At 41.6% G+C, this 15,743-nt stretch overlaps 1 protein-coding gene across 11 annotated transcripts in view; it reads right to left on the reverse strand.

Annotated features, from left to right (window-relative positions):
* LOC116942649 (adhesion G protein-coupled receptor B3) overlaps positions 1–15,743 on the reverse strand; it is a 153,706-nt gene that overhangs the window by 14,597 nt on the left and 123,366 nt on the right. For 9 of the 11 annotated variants that reach the window (XM_032954825.2, XM_032954820.2, XM_032954828.2 and 6 more), the window contains exons 21-25: positions 13,925–14,075; positions 4,946–5,015; positions 3,254–3,320; positions 2,438–2,523; positions 1,154–1,252 (exon numbers count right to left, since the gene is read on the reverse strand). In XM_032954825.2, the coding sequence (XP_032810716.2) occupies positions 1,154–1,252; positions 2,438–2,523; positions 3,254–3,320; positions 4,946–5,015; positions 13,925–14,075 (473 nt within the window). The remainder of the gene's footprint in view (positions 1–1,153; positions 1,253–2,437; positions 2,524–3,253; positions 3,321–4,945; positions 5,016–13,924; positions 14,076–15,743) is intronic. The other 2 variants (XM_076067280.1, XM_032954824.2) reach the window with 1 other exon arrangement.

Here is a 15,743-nt window from a genome sequence, read left to right on the forward strand (position 1 = left end):
ACACCTCAGATGTGTGACATGGTTATGTCTTTATGAAACGGCGCTGTGTTGGAACACAGACTTATAGATTTAGGAGTGACCCTTCCAAATGCATCTGCAAAGAATGCACATTCGGTTGTTGCTTTAACTAATACGTGAGGATTGTGGCTATAGCTGTGCCATGGCCATGAGTGATGGAAAGCCCTGCGCCACAGGAGCAAGGCTTCCAGCAGGCTCTCCATGCCTACAGCGTTTGTAATTTACTTAATTGGCTTCCTTGGGTCCGTTGATATACAGCAAATAATTGAGAACAAATCACTGCTATGTTAGCTTTAATGATGCACCACAATGCCATGTGATTAACAAAGAGAACCAGCTCAGATTTCCCAGTTCCGACTTGGTCAATTATATGAAGACTTGCATAGCTGAGATTAATTATCAAGAGCTTTTTGAAGCCTATTAGCGAATCTTGCACTTTGTATTCAAATACAGATATTGACAAGAATGTTCTCTCTCGCCGTGTACCAGTATTTGCAGTGGAGAGGTAAATTAGGTGGAGTTTGTTGTGCATGTCTATTGGACAAAACGAGACACTGCACCACAGTGGCTAGATATATTATCACATTTTAAAATCGTATCACAGAGTTGTTCTGCTCAAATTAGCCACCGTGGTTGCATTGAAATGTCGCTGTTCACCATGTGCCACAGGTGGAAATTCCACTATCCAATGGTGGGGGTAGTCTGTACTTGGATGAGTACTGTGTACTTCCTACAGAGTGGCACTTATTTTATTGACCCGAGAAGATGTGTGGAAGATAGGCTGAGTTTACCCTGACTGGTAATTTAACTTACAACCTTCCAATAGGTAAGCACTCTAGACACAACATTACCAGTTATTAATTGTATTATACCCAGATATACCAGTGTCTGATCATTTATCTACAGTATGTGTTTTCAACTTGGGGCAAGGATTATGTTTTGTCCGATATTAATGTGGTGTACTTGACTTTTGTCTGGGTGACAAATACGCGACTCTGGAAAACTGGACAAACCGATTGAGAACAACATTTCTCATTTACATAAAAAAACAAAATGAATAGGCATGCAACTGATAAAAGCGTAAAATACAAATTGAAAAAAAAAACAGAAATGACATAAATGCAAGGTCACGAACATGGCGTTGCTGGCAGTTGAAGTCGACAAGGCAGACGCAGACACAACGCCACACTTGGAGCATTTAAGTGTCAAACCATTTTGAGGCAGAGTCATGGGACTGTAAACAAATGCAAAACCAACGCAGAACATGTTGAGCAGCCAAACCAGACAGACACAAGTATATTCGTTTACACATGGGGGGGGCCTAACAATTGCCAACACTTGAATGCTGCAATGCAGCGGGAGAGCAAGATCATCTTCTTTCACAGCATAATGGCAGACTTTCGGCACAACGTGAAAATAGCTATTCCGTTTGGCTCAATCGAGGCAGATGGTGTTCATGTTATATGCCAGTCAACAAATCCACCCACTTTCTGCTCTTAAGAGCGGTCATTGGCAAAAAAATGTTATGCCACTGCATATGCTGATGCCATAAAAAGGCATTAATGACAAGGGTGGTGTGAGTTGTACTGATTTGCGCTTATACACCACAGCCAAAACATCAAGGTGGTTAATGTTGCTTGTAGGCAGTTTGCACGGGTTCATTGGTTTGGATCCCATCACTGCGCCAGCAGAAATATTGGGTATTAACAGCGCTCGCCGCCGTTAATTGGATATTAATGACCGCATGATGGCATTAAATACAGTCGTTATGGTCCAAATGGCAAATTTCAAAATTATTGATAATGACTAATAATGAATAATAATGATCCCGAACACTCATCTGGCCCGCTCTTGTAAAATAGATCATGAATCTCAATGGGCTGTCACCTGCTTCTAAATAAAGGAAATTATGTGACTCACGCGGAGTCATGACAACGGTTGCCGTAGCAGACATTGCCTCAATGCAAACACAGGCTCGTGCGCAAGCCACTTTGGGGGGGGTTGCAAAGAAATTATTTACAAGGCCTGCCCACATGGAAACGAAGGGAGTACTAAGTATCTCTGAAATCAGTCGGCAGATGATATCGTTAGAGGAGATGCCCCGCAGAAATGTGAGTGCTGCGTGGCAGATTGTGTTTGGAAGTATTCCAATCGCTGTGCAGATTTCCGCATTCGCTTGTCACTCGCCGGCTGATTACAGCTATGCATTATGCAGCACACACGGTCAGCCGAGGCACGTTTAAATGATTGGAAATTAAAAAAACGAAAAATGATTGATCTGGTATATACAATTATACGTTTGCATGCATGGGGTTAAACAAAGTATAAAATGTGTGTGTAATACGCATGCGGACGTACGACATGTATACCAAAGGGACATGCATTTTCACACTGCATGCATATCTATGCATAAACCCACCCAGCCCTGTGCTTCAGCCTCTTGTCCGGTATTCCTTCTTTAGACACAAGCTTGTTAAAGACCAAAATCCCAATGACCATGTTAACCTGTTGGATTCACAGGGAGGAAGGTGGTTAGAGGTTATTGCATTGAAACAAGTGTAGTGACATAGAATGGGTCACTACGACACGTAGCGCAGCGCTGGTTACTTACTGACAGAGACAGGACATGTGGGCGTAACGGCCGACCTGCCGGCAGAGCAGGGTGTAGCAGCCGTTCTGCCAGCAGAGCATGCAATGTCACGGAGTGGCTCACTATGGTGTGTGGCGTTGGCTGCTGGCAGAAGGGGGCATATGAGGACGGGGCACCCCAGCCGGCTGGTGGAGCACGTGATAGGCTGGGGTCAAGGATGTGGGGCAAAGGTGACCGAGGGGACACGTGAGGTATAGCCCAGAATCTTCTGGTGGGTTCGAGAAGGGGGAGTGGCCGAGGGCGGAACCAGGCCATGCCAGGGGGCATTAAAGGGAATTCCCGAAACAGGATAAGGTCCGTCTGTCGGTGGAATGGAACCCAAGGTGCTATGTCTTCGTCTCCGGCGTCGTGGGTCGACAGTGTGCCGGCTGTTCTAGCCCATTTATAGTTATCCTGCGTGTGAACAGTGTGTTGACTCCTACTATTAAGGTCTCAGAAGTGACTCACTACACAAGTATGAAAAAGGTAATGTTTCACATACAGATTATATGACGGAATTGTATCATGCAGGTTTCTGAATTAATCATTTGAAAATAAAGTGACTGTTATGAATGTGACTTGCAGATCACTCGTATGTCTCTTTACCAGAACAACCATTGCTGCAGGGCCAACAAATGCGTACAGGAGGCCACCTTCCAAAGACAACCAGCAGCTTAGGGGAGAAAAAATACAAATATCAATGGATAAACAGATGACGGATCATGAGGTCAAAAAGGCACTCAGTCAAAGTGTGACCCCATTCTCATTTGAGCATTATTCAGTATTAGGCCTACTCATTCCTGACTTCAAACTTTCGTGACTGCAGGAATTCATATTCTTTGGTTCTTTCGGTAAAGTAACGTAGATAGAAAAATAAAAAGTGAATAAAAATAATCAAAATAAAATAAAAATAATTTAAAAAATGTAAAACTAATAACGTACACTTTAGCCTGGTTCTTAATCGGAGTGAGTGTACTGGCAGTCTATAATGTAGACTGTAGCCTGGTTAGTAAATTTGGAGAGTGTACTGCAGTCTATAATGTAGACTGTAGCCTGGTTATTAAGCTGGGTGAGTGTACTGGCAGTCTATAATGTACACTCACAGAGGTTAAGAACCAGGCTACAGTCTACATTATAGAATGCCAGTACACTCACCAAACTTAATAACCAGGCTACAGTTGTACATTATAGACTGCCAGTACACTCACTCCAATTAATAACCAAGCAACAGTCTACATTAATGTTTTCTTAGTTTTTTTATTATTTTGATTAAATTTTTTATCTCTTTTTTACTCACTTATTTTTTTATTATTATATTTCTATCTACGTGACTTTACCGAAAGAACCAAAGAATACTACTCATTCCTGTTGGCAGCCCTGAGCTGGTAGTGAAAACTCCACATTACTAGGGTGAGTGGAGGTCTGTTTGACTTCCCTGGCTGGGGGTGGGGGGGGTTAAACGTAGACTAATATAATAATGACATCATTGTTTGTATAATGCTGCATGTCACAACACTGTCCAAGATAGACAGCGGCAATAAATATAGCCTAGCATTGTAACTCACTTGCTTGTGAGTCAAGTACTGCCAGAGTGCACCTTTGGCTGGACTATATTTTTCATTGTACTCAGCAATAATTGAAAATTAAATATTTTCATTATAAATATCCATTTTAACGACAAGAGATGGGAAGTATTTTCAGCATATGTTATGTAGTAGTAGTTGCCTTATTTCAAAGATTGTCCCTGCTATAGAAATATGGAGCATCTGCCACTGACTTGACCCCTTTCGCCACTAGCGACGTGAACACTGCCCCTTGAGGAAACACCTTGACCTTTGATCAAATGCCATTTGTATTCATACACATTGCATGTAACATTATACAGTCCATCATGCATTATGAAGTAACTCTTCACCAAATGCTCTCCATGTGACTTTCCCTCTCTGATTTTTGAAATCTTTCCAGCTACTGTTATTATTGTCGCAGAGTTAGTTTTATGGTTTGATAAAGCATTGGTTTCATGGTGATAATGCGTACTCTGTAATCTCATAAGGAAGATAAAAAATGTCCACTACCCATGTGCACTATTTCAATATTTACTCTGGTTCATGTGTAGGACGTTGGCATTTCTCTTTGCACAATGCTAAAGAAAATCTCCTTGTTTGCATTCATTTCTGAATCTAATTTAGCATCTATGTACGTCCCATATGGAATGGCAATGCAGGGTGGTTATATGGCCTTTGCATTTTTATAGTGGGATAGAGAATGTAAAGCCCTTGGCTGAAGGCAGTGACTTACTAAGAGGCTGTACCGTAACCTTTGGCCTTGGTGAAGCCAATCGATATTGCCACCACCAGCGCTGGAAGTCCTGCAAAACCATGAAAAATATGTTAATTGTGAGTGCTGTAGTATACCGGGTTGTTTTATAAATAGACTGGCCACTACCAGAGGAATGTGGAGTTTCCATTACTGGCCATGATCACCAACAATGCAATAATCACCACGCAATGCTCGATTGAACATTGAGGCACGTCAACTTTTTTGTTTAATACAACTGTGTAATAATAAAAAAAAATTCCTGGGTAGTAAGTGTTATTTCCTAATTGATTATGCCTCAAAAGTACAGAAAATGGCTACTATTCCCCGCAAACTTTGCTTTTGTGACCAGGGCATTGATATTTTTTTAAACATTGATATTTTCCAGAACATTCCAGATAGATTCAGTGCTGAGTAAACTTGGAGTAACTTCTAGAACATTCTAGAACTTCCCAGTAATATAATTAGGAGTATAAATATAGGGGCCTTAAGCCCACCAGTTCAGTTTAGTTCTAGCTGCCTAAGTGGATACATATCTGCATTTTTCTGAGATGGCATCAAAAGGCTGCAAGCGTCTGGCAGACGCATTTTGCTATGTCTGTGGCCAATTTATCAAGACAAGAGCGAAAAAGTACTCTCTGGAAGCATCTGCTAAGATGTGTGAGGCCTGCCTACAAGGCATATTTCGGCATGCCTGTCGGGGATCAAGACAAACCCAGGGCACCTCATTTCACCTGCGAGCAATGCAAAAAAAACTCTGGAAGGTAAGATGGACAATTGTTGCTCGGAACTTTATTTAAAAAAAACTCTTAAAATGTTTAAAATTGTAAAAGTTTTTTTTTTATTTTAAAATGTTTAACAATTTTCAATGTTATTGAAAATATATATATATATCATCTATGAAAAATGTTGCGAGAATCTCTAACACATTAGCCATGGGTGAAATAAATGTATTTTTGTCGGATAGTAGAGAGGGGATAAGAGAGCCATGAAGTTCGCTATCCCAATAATTTGGTGGGAACCCACTGACCACTCAAGCAACTGCTACTTCTGCGTGGTGGACCCTTCCAAACGTCGGACTGGCAAGAATGCACCTATCACACATCTGGACCTTCGTTTATCCATCACCCTGGTGCCACATTGCCATGAGCTCCCCGTACCCATTCCTCCGGAGAGAGAGCAGCCATCTTTCGAAGAGAGCAGCAAGTCAGAGAGAGGAAGACGTTGTAGATCCAGATGACAATTTCAGAAGCTGGAGCTGAGGAGAGAAACCCATACTATCCCAAACAAAAAGACCTCAACGACTTCATCAGAGGTGTTGGTCTCACCAAGTCCAATGCCGAGCTTTTGACGTCTAGGCTCAAGCAGTAGAACTTGTTGGATGAAAGTGTGCAAGTCGCAGATCAGAGGAAGCATCACCAAGCTTTTTGTAGCTTCTTGACCTGTCAAGATGGGCTCTGCTTCTGCCACAATGTGACCAGTCTGTTCGAGGCAATCGGAATCGCCTGTAACCAGAATGAGTGGTGCCTCTTCATTGACAGCTCATCCAGGAGCCTCAAAGTCGTGCTGCTCCATAATGGTAACAAGTACCCATCTCTTCCCCTGGCTCACTCGGTGCACCTCAAAGAGGATTACAACAGCATAAAGACTTTGCCGGACGCCTTGAAGTATGATGAGTACGGCTGGGAGGTCATCGGAGACTTCAAAATGGTGGCATTCCTGATGGGTCTCCAAGGCGGTTTTACCACGTTTCCCTGCTATCTTTGCCTTTGGGACAGCAGGGATACAAAGGTGTACTACCACAGGTGAGACTGGCGACAGCGGACCGAGTTCTCTGTGTGGAGGAAGAACGTCAAGTGGGAGCCACTAGTGGACCCCAGGAAGGTGCTGATGCCACCACTGCACATCAAATTGAGCCTTATGTCAGAGCTGTAGATAAGGAGTTTGCAGCCTTCAAGTACCTTCAAGACTTATTCCCTAAGCTGTCTGAGGCAAAGGTCAAAGCCACTGTCTTCGTCGGACCACAGATAAATAATATCCTGGAGTGCAATGAATTTCCCAAGAAGTTCACTAGTAAGGAGAAAGCGGCTTGGGACAGCTTTGTCGCAGTGGTTAGTGGCTTCCTGGGCAATCGCAAGGTCGAAAATTATATGGAGCTGGTTGAGACTCTGGTGAAGAACTATGGCACAATGGGCTGTAGGATTCTTCTTCTTTGGTTATTTCGGTAAAGTCATGTAGAATGAGAATAAAATAATAAAATAAAATAAGACAATAAAATTCTCACGATGTTTCGGCCATAACACAAGTAGCCTTCATCAGGTGAAAGAACAGAACTGTCGGGACGACAGTGCTCCAATGAGCGTTGTTAAGATTTGTAGCGTCTTTTTAAGCACGGTGAGAGGTGTGAAACCTCTTGACAAAGGAGTTTAAGTATCAAAGCAGGAGAATTTAGCATTGAAATAGCTGAGGGATTAGCTTGTGACAGAAATAGCTATGTTAAAGTCAGAGTTTACCTATCAACAGAGGCATTTAGTCAATAAGCTGGGCTATTAATCAGAAAGCAACTGGGTATACAATACACTATATGAGTGTCTTTTAAGCTTGGTGAGAGGCATGAAACGTCTTGACAAAGGAGTTTAAGTATCAAAGCAGGATAATTTAGCATTGAAATAGCTGAGGGATTGGCTTGTGACAGAAATAGCTATGTTAAAGTCAGAGTTTACCTATCAACAGAGGCATTTAGTATATGGACGATAAAGGCCTCCAACTACCAAACTTTCATAGGTAAACCGATGTGAAAATAACCGTCTCTATTACATAATATAATAAATGTACTTAATATATTCTTCAATAAGCTGGGCTATTAATCACAAAGCAACTGGGTATACAATACACTATATAATGAGTGTCTTTTAAGCTCGGTGAGAGGCATGAAACGTCTTGACAAATGAGTTTAAGTATCAAAGTAGGAGAATTTAGCATTGAAATAGCTGAGGAATTAGCTTGTGACAGAAATAGATATGTTAAAGTCAAAGTTTACATATCAACAGAGGCATTTAGTATATAGACGCTAAAGACCTCCAACTACCCAACTATCATACATTAAACCGATGTGAAACAAACTAAGTCTATATTACATCAATATAATAAATGTACTTAATATATTCTTCAATAAGCTGGGCTTATTGAAAAATCCATATCCTGGATGCTCATCTTGATAAATTCAAGGAGAACATGGGAGCGTACTCGGAGGAGCAAGGCGAGCGCTTCCACCAGGATATACTGGACTTTGAACATCGCTACCAAGGACAGTATAACGAGAACATGATGGGAGACTATATTTGGGGGCCGATTCGTGAAAGTGATTTACTACTTTAGTAGAAATTTCGATTTAAAGCTTTCGTGACTGCAAGGATTCATCTTCTTTGGTTCTTTCGGTAAAGTCACGTAGAATGAGAATAAAATAATAAAATAATAAAATAAAATAACACAATAAAATTCTCACGTTTTGACCACAACACAAGGGGCCTTCTTCAGGTGAAAGGAACAAACCTGTCGGGACGACAGAGCTTCACAGAACCAAAGAAGATTTAGTAGAAATTCTTTTTTTTCATGCGAACAAAAAGACACAAATTCACCATTTTTCTAAAATTGGTAAATTTCTAAATATCACTGTCCTGGTCACAAAAGCAAAGTTTGTGGGGAATAATATCCATTTTCTATACGTTTTAGGCATAAGCAATTACAAAATAACACTTACTACCCATGCACAAAAATTGTGTTACATAGTGTATTCGTATGAAATATTATGAACGGTTATCTCAGCAGAATTAAGAAAATAAATTTATCAGCATACATATGAAAAATTCTACTGTGACTAAATCTGAAAGTAGATAGTTATATGCCATTGCAGGCATTGGTCGGTTGCTGTGCTGCGTCCCTGTTTAATATTTGGAGCAGCAGTCAAGCTGTGAAGATAATCTCCTCCCACAGGTACACAGTGGTGCAGTTCACTTGAGTTTAACATCGCTATGCTCTCCGTGATCTGGGTACACATTCTTCAAACATTGCGCTGGATCTGGAAACATTAATAACCGAGAGTGTCACAAAAGGGGACAAATTAATTTTACAAATGTCCATTTGGACATTGAGTGCTTACAAGCTGAAAGCCAAGCAATGTTCCACCGCATGAAGACTACTTTTGTACACATGCCACGTACACGTGTGAGATGACAACTCTACCTACTGAAATCTGTGATTATTCCAGTCTCAATACAGAGCCTGACTCTAATTCTAATGATTGTGGCTGAAAAGCCAAGTTCCCACTCCTGTTAAATTACAATTAATGTTGCACGCACAGGTGCACTTAAACTATATATATGAAATTACCAGGTAAAGCTCACTGAGCTATATATATTTCGGAAGAAACTTGGTTACAAATGATAGCTCAGCGCAGTGGCTTACCATGTGAAAATTTACAGCATCAAAATACTCCAAATGGATGTTTCTAAATTTGGAGGGAAAAAAACAAGACCTGGATAAAAATCCACACGACCACGGGGAGACTATGCAAACTCCAAATATACAGCAGGTGTGAGGGTCGGGATCGAATCCACGACCGCTTGCATACTCGGCGAGGGAGACAACATCTCGCCACCACGGCATGCAGACATTGGTAGGAGCTAAAAGAGATTCAAGTTTGCAGAAAGCTGTAAGTCTCGAACACGTCTGCAAATAACAGTTAAGTATATACGGCCAGTACGGCTAAATGATGAGGCAACTTACTTCACGTCCCAGGGCTGAGTGGGGTTCTGATTAATGCACATTCAATTTACACCAGGCAATTGCTGCAAACACTGCATTAAAAAAGCTGAGAAGCCGAGCAATGTTGAAAATGTCCGTAGGCTGCAGTATCCCCCAGATAAAGTATGCTCAGCAGATGCTGTGATTGAGTGTAAAGGGGAATAATTGTTTCGGATTAAAAATAAACGCCATTAGTGGGAATATTCAACTGTGGCACACATGCATATATCGGTAGTCCTCGACTTACGATGGAGATGCATTACGACGACCCCATCGTAAGTCAAAAATATCGTAAGTCGAAGATGGCCTAGCCTACCCAGGAGTCTTAAAGAATGGTGATAGTTTAGCAAAAACAGAGGAATTTACAGTACCGTACTGTATAAACTATGTACTGTATGTATGTATTCATTACAATACTGTATTGCACAGTAAAATGTAAAGTAAAAACAAGGTAAATTCTTAGCCTACCTATATGAACTGCAATTTAATAGAAAGTTTGTTCAGGAAACAATCCTATCTGCTATATATAAAAAAAAACTTTTAACATGCGTAGATCCCCGGCAGCGTCCCAACATACAATATCGTACCTCGTACGCTGCTGCGTTTGCCTGCCGCGCCAAATTTAAAATGTCGCTATCGCCATCGTAAGATCGAAATATCGTAAGTCGGACCATTGTAACTCGGGGACTATCTGTACTCACGTCATTGTCCTTAAATTGGGTTGGTGAGATTACATACTTACGAATTATATGTTACATCACATATAGGACTATTTTTTTTCAAAGTACCGTTTTAGTTTGTGAAAGCAAATAGGCATAGCAGCTTTTGTTAGAAAGATACAGAAGCACAACTGGTCACGTGCATAGTTGCATGTTATTAAACGGATGACAGATATGTATGGTAAACTAAGTGTTTCTACTGTATCAATCTGACACTGTAACAGGATGAGCGAACATAACAGGAGCCTTTCCTGCTGCACAAAGCAAATAATATCTTGATCTTTGAGGCAAATCGATCGAACTTGAATGAAGACAAATACGGTTTAGAATGAGAAAAATTGTCTGAGAGAATGGTGGGCTTTAGCTGTCATAACCTATGGGTAAAGCTGGCCACCACCTTCAGACTGTGGGACTTCCATCATTGGCAGAGGATCGTTTAATCATCACCACACTCATGTTTCCTTGGCTTTGTCTGTAACAATAATATATTTTTGATACACCGGAGACATTTCAAAGTGGTTACATGCGATAAGTAACTTACATCACAAACATATGAATCGGCACCCCAAGTGGCAGCTGTTCATGTGTGGCACGAAGTTACTCAGCACCTGGCTTGCAAGCGGGCATTAGTCTTCCAGTAGGGGGCGATGATTGCTGCTTCCAGCCCATCCCCCACCCTTTTTGATCTCTATCACGGTCACTTATTCCTCAATCCTTGCACACTCCTGCCATCTAAATCATTCGAATCTGTCACCGTTTTTTTCTCTTTCAATTATGTCAAGCACCGTGAGTGAAGGCGCTCTATAAATATAAGATAGGATAGGATACAAAGAAGCGAGCGAGCCTTGGTTGTTGATGGGGGATATCAGCCACCCCCCACCACCACCGCCAAAATCTCAAATCCCCCCAGGACTCTGACCAGGTGATGGGAAATATTTTCTAGAGTTCCGCTCCGGACACCTTCGATTTTGGTTTTTACATTCAATTGCTTCACATGATGGGTTATTAAAATGTCCATGGCTGGACGAGTAATGAGCGGCGCTACAAGAAAAATTATCACGTTTGACCACGTACGGTGCTAAAGAAGTTCAACATACATACATATAAATGTTGAGTCAATACACATGATTTAAAGCTTTCGTGACTGCAACGATTCATCTTCTTGGTTCTTTCGGTAAAGTCACGTAGAATGAGAATAAAACAATAAAACAAAGACAATAAAATTGTCACGACGTTTCATTGAAGCGCTGTCGTGCCGACAGTTCTGCTCCTTCACCTGAAGAAGGCTACTTGTGGTGTGGCCGAAACGTCGTGAGAATTTTATTGTCTTATTTTGTTTTATTGTTTTATTCTCATTCTACGTGACTTTACCGAAAGAACCAAGAAGATCAATACACATGTACAAATAAATACCGTATTATAAAATGCCATCGTAATATATTAACGTGCACTTTTAACAAATGTTTAACATCAACCTTTGTTTATTTTGTCAAGGAAATTTTCTCATTTATGTTATATCCAGAGCAATCTGGAGAAAGCCCATACACTCGTAGATCTCATTCCCAGAAACTTCTATGTATTTACAACGGCTAACGAATGGACTGTGTGGAAAGGGATTATTCCGTGGATAATGCACCAAAGTGTGGCCATGACCAAGTGGTTTGAGGGAGTGAGACAAGAAGTTATCCTGGGTGGGGATCACCGATGGATCAAGTGCGTTGCATTTCAAGAGGAATAGACAGCAAAAACATCATTACCAAGGTCAAGCATATGAAAGAAGAAGCATTGATTTCTATGTCAATTTAGTCTCTTTGTTCATATCTTACATAAATGCATAAATGTATGTACATTAATCAGGGTTTAATTTAAACATGAGCTCTTTGGGCTTGAGCTCCAGAAAGTGTTTTCTTGCCAACCCCTTGTACGAGGAAGGGTGATGTCTAGGGTCTTATGATCTGGGGGCCCCAGAACATATTTAATGAAAAATTAAGCTGTGATATTAAGTATAAAGCAATTCAATGAATAGTCAGGATTTGGGGTCATGCTTTAATTCAGGAATCAATTATCCTTTGTCCAGGTTTTACTGTGTAGCTTACATCATTTATAATTTGTTGTTTCATTTATTAAATTTGGTTTAGTCCATTAGCCGAAATGTAACATTGACAGATAATTAGCAAATATTTCGAATGAATTGTAAAATAATGAATTCTCACACAATGTGTATGCAGGTGCCATGAGCAGTGATACATATTCTCACGAAAGTGTGTGTATTTTTCTGCAAGTAAAACATATATAGCACGTGATTCATGATACTCCACTAAAATAATGGGGAGCAATTAAAGAGGATGCATCATTTCATTCCAAAGACTCTTGCACGTCTCCACCAACCTCAGTAGACTTGCTAAATATTATAACGCTCTCATGACACACTTAATAATACAAAGTCAGCACAATTTTGCTCACAACAAATCAATGATGCGTTAGCTGAGGTCATTGATATCCCGCGGTTTTGTCGCGAGCGCACACACACGTGGCTTTTCATGCCACCCCACCAAATGAAATCCAGCCATGGGGGGGATTGTCATTGGATGTGGGGGCATACCTGTCAACCCCTTATTACAGACCAATTCAGACCTTATTGGTCACCCCGCGCCCTTATAAATATCAACGTTCATCCTACAAAGTCCCACCACAAAGGAGAAACACAACAAAAATAAAAAAAAATGTTTTACTCAATTTCCCTGTATGGGTTGACAGGTATCCGAGGGCCTCACAATTATTCTACCGGGGCCGGTCCAACTCACAGACAGCTCTTGCATCCAATCAGGTACTACTGCACAAGCCCGGTCTCATGAGATATCAGTGTGGTATCTATCAATGGATCAGCCTGCGATAACGGTAATATTAAACAATCGTCTTCACTGACCTGCTTCCATTCCTCTCTTAAAATAACCCCACACTCTTCTCGCTTTCCAATCCTACTACTCCCTGCCCCCACCCACCAGCTACAACCAGGTCTGCCCCAACACCTATCATCCACATGATTACCTTATCACCAGCCCAACCCCTATCACTGCCTATACTCAAATCACTACCCCCACCCGTCACTACCCCAATCTCTGTCACTACCCCAACCCCTGTCACTACCCGAACCCCTATCACTACCCCAACCCTTGTTACTACTCCAAATACTACTCATTCCCCTCTTTACCCACACCTACCTGTCCTCCTTACTGTCACCAGAGCTATACCACCACTTTTAATAACCCCACACATTATTTTAACTACTATCATCAAACGTACTATTTTATAATCATTGTGAGGTACCTCGGACAAAGGCGCTATATATATACTTATATACATCTTTATACGATAAGATGAAAATAACGAAGAAGCCCTTCTCAATCCACTGCTGGATGGAGGCCTGCCCACACCGTACCCCAGCCGAGGCAGAGGAAGCGTTTGCGGACGATCTTGTGCCGAAGACGGCCGATGACGGCCATGTAGGACTGCCATGCCTCAGTCAGCACCCAGCAGAACGAGGCCAAGAAGAAGAAATGCAGGAGCCCGGCGATGATGGCACAGGCTACCTGTCGGAAAGGACACGCAGGGCAGCTGAGGCAGCACTTTCATCGCCCCTCTCTTCTTTTCTCTCCCTCGCTCATCTCTCACTCTGTCCGTGTAAGTGCTCTCTGTTCTGAGGCATGCAGCCATTTTGTGTTTTTCTTTTTTTTTGGTCTTGACCTCAGCGCCACTCCGGGAGCTTAGGCATAATCTGTCTCTCTCCGTCTGTCTCAGCGTTGCACGCGCAAACATGCACGCACGCACGCACAACTGAGCGCACACATGAAGGACGCAGGTGGACAAGCACGCATGCGTCTGCTCACAAACACGCACATGCCTGCATAAAAAGATACGCGCATACATACATACATACAGGGAAACAACCAAAACATATTCAGATCCCCTGGGTAGTCTTTCACAGACTGTTGAGACAAGTGCTGTTATTGAGCAATATTAAGGCTGGCACAGCAAACGAGAGGATTATAATGGTTATAATCGCAACTGGCCACACCTTTGTTTTTCTAGTGCTGAGTACCTGGTGCTAAACGCACCGGATACTCATATATATACTCATATAGGAGTATATATATATACTATTAGGAGTATATATAGTATAGGAGTATATATAGTATATATATATACTATTATATGAGTGCGTTGACTTAGGTGGTCCCAGGACGGATTCACATATTCACCACTGATGTTAGGTGCGGTTGGGGATTGAACCCAGGTTACCAGGTTCATAGTGCATACATGCCCTTATGCACACACTCACGAGCACACACGCATGCGGCAGCTGGCTGAGATTATGTTACATGTAGATGGAAAGCCAAGACTTAATTTTCACTACGCTGGGCTCACTGACGCAATAATCTGGCCAAAATAACTAGTCAGGGCATTCTTGGAAAGATATGGTTTGCTGTGAATGCCTGCCACAATGGGTCGAGCAGAGGCAGGCTGGTATAGACACAAAACTACATAGGTGGCTAAGCACAAACCAACAAGCATAAAGGCCCCCACTACCTTTTCCATGAATAGTCCTTGCAACAAAGAGCCATTTTACTGAATATTTGTTTTTCCCTGATATACATTTCCACTACCTTTCTTACTGTTTTATTTTCAGTGATGAAGGTGGTGAGGTTTGTTTTAGTGCAGAAGCTGCATTAACACCCTTCTCATGCTAAACGTGAATTGTCTTTGCGTCGACAGGGAATTCTTACGAAACAGAACACAGCGTCAAGATGATAGCGTGATGCACATGATGAGACCAGCACACATTGTCTCTGCCTCTTCCAAAACGGCCAATTTCAAGAGAAAACCGTGACCATTAGGAGAGCAGCAACGGTTCTGTGCCTGACAGGATAATTTGTTGTACATTTCCTGAGGCCAAAAAATTGTTATCCTTTGATCTGGCAAAGGAATGTTACCACATCTACCTGCTCTTTAAGTGCAGTGTAAAACCTAAAAAAACGGTTGTTTACAGGGACGCATTAAAGTTTTGTCCATATATGCAGACTGTTACAACTGCAGGCATGTTCCAGGATTTATATGTTTATAACGAAAAAATAACCCTGCATAATGTACAAAGGGCTTTAAATCCAGTACATTATCATGAACATGGTCGAGTAATGCTGAAGATTAATCACCACTCGCAAAGCTGCGAGTTCGAATCCTGTCCCTCTGGGTGTATTAAA

This window comes from Petromyzon marinus, chromosome 15 (assembly GCF_048934315.1).
Source record: "Petromyzon marinus isolate PM22_M1 ecotype Great Lakes invasive population chromosome 15, UKy_Petmar_22M1.pri1.0, whole genome shotgun sequence".
NCBI lineage: Eukaryota > Metazoa > Chordata > Hyperoartia > Petromyzontiformes > Petromyzontidae > Petromyzon > Petromyzon marinus.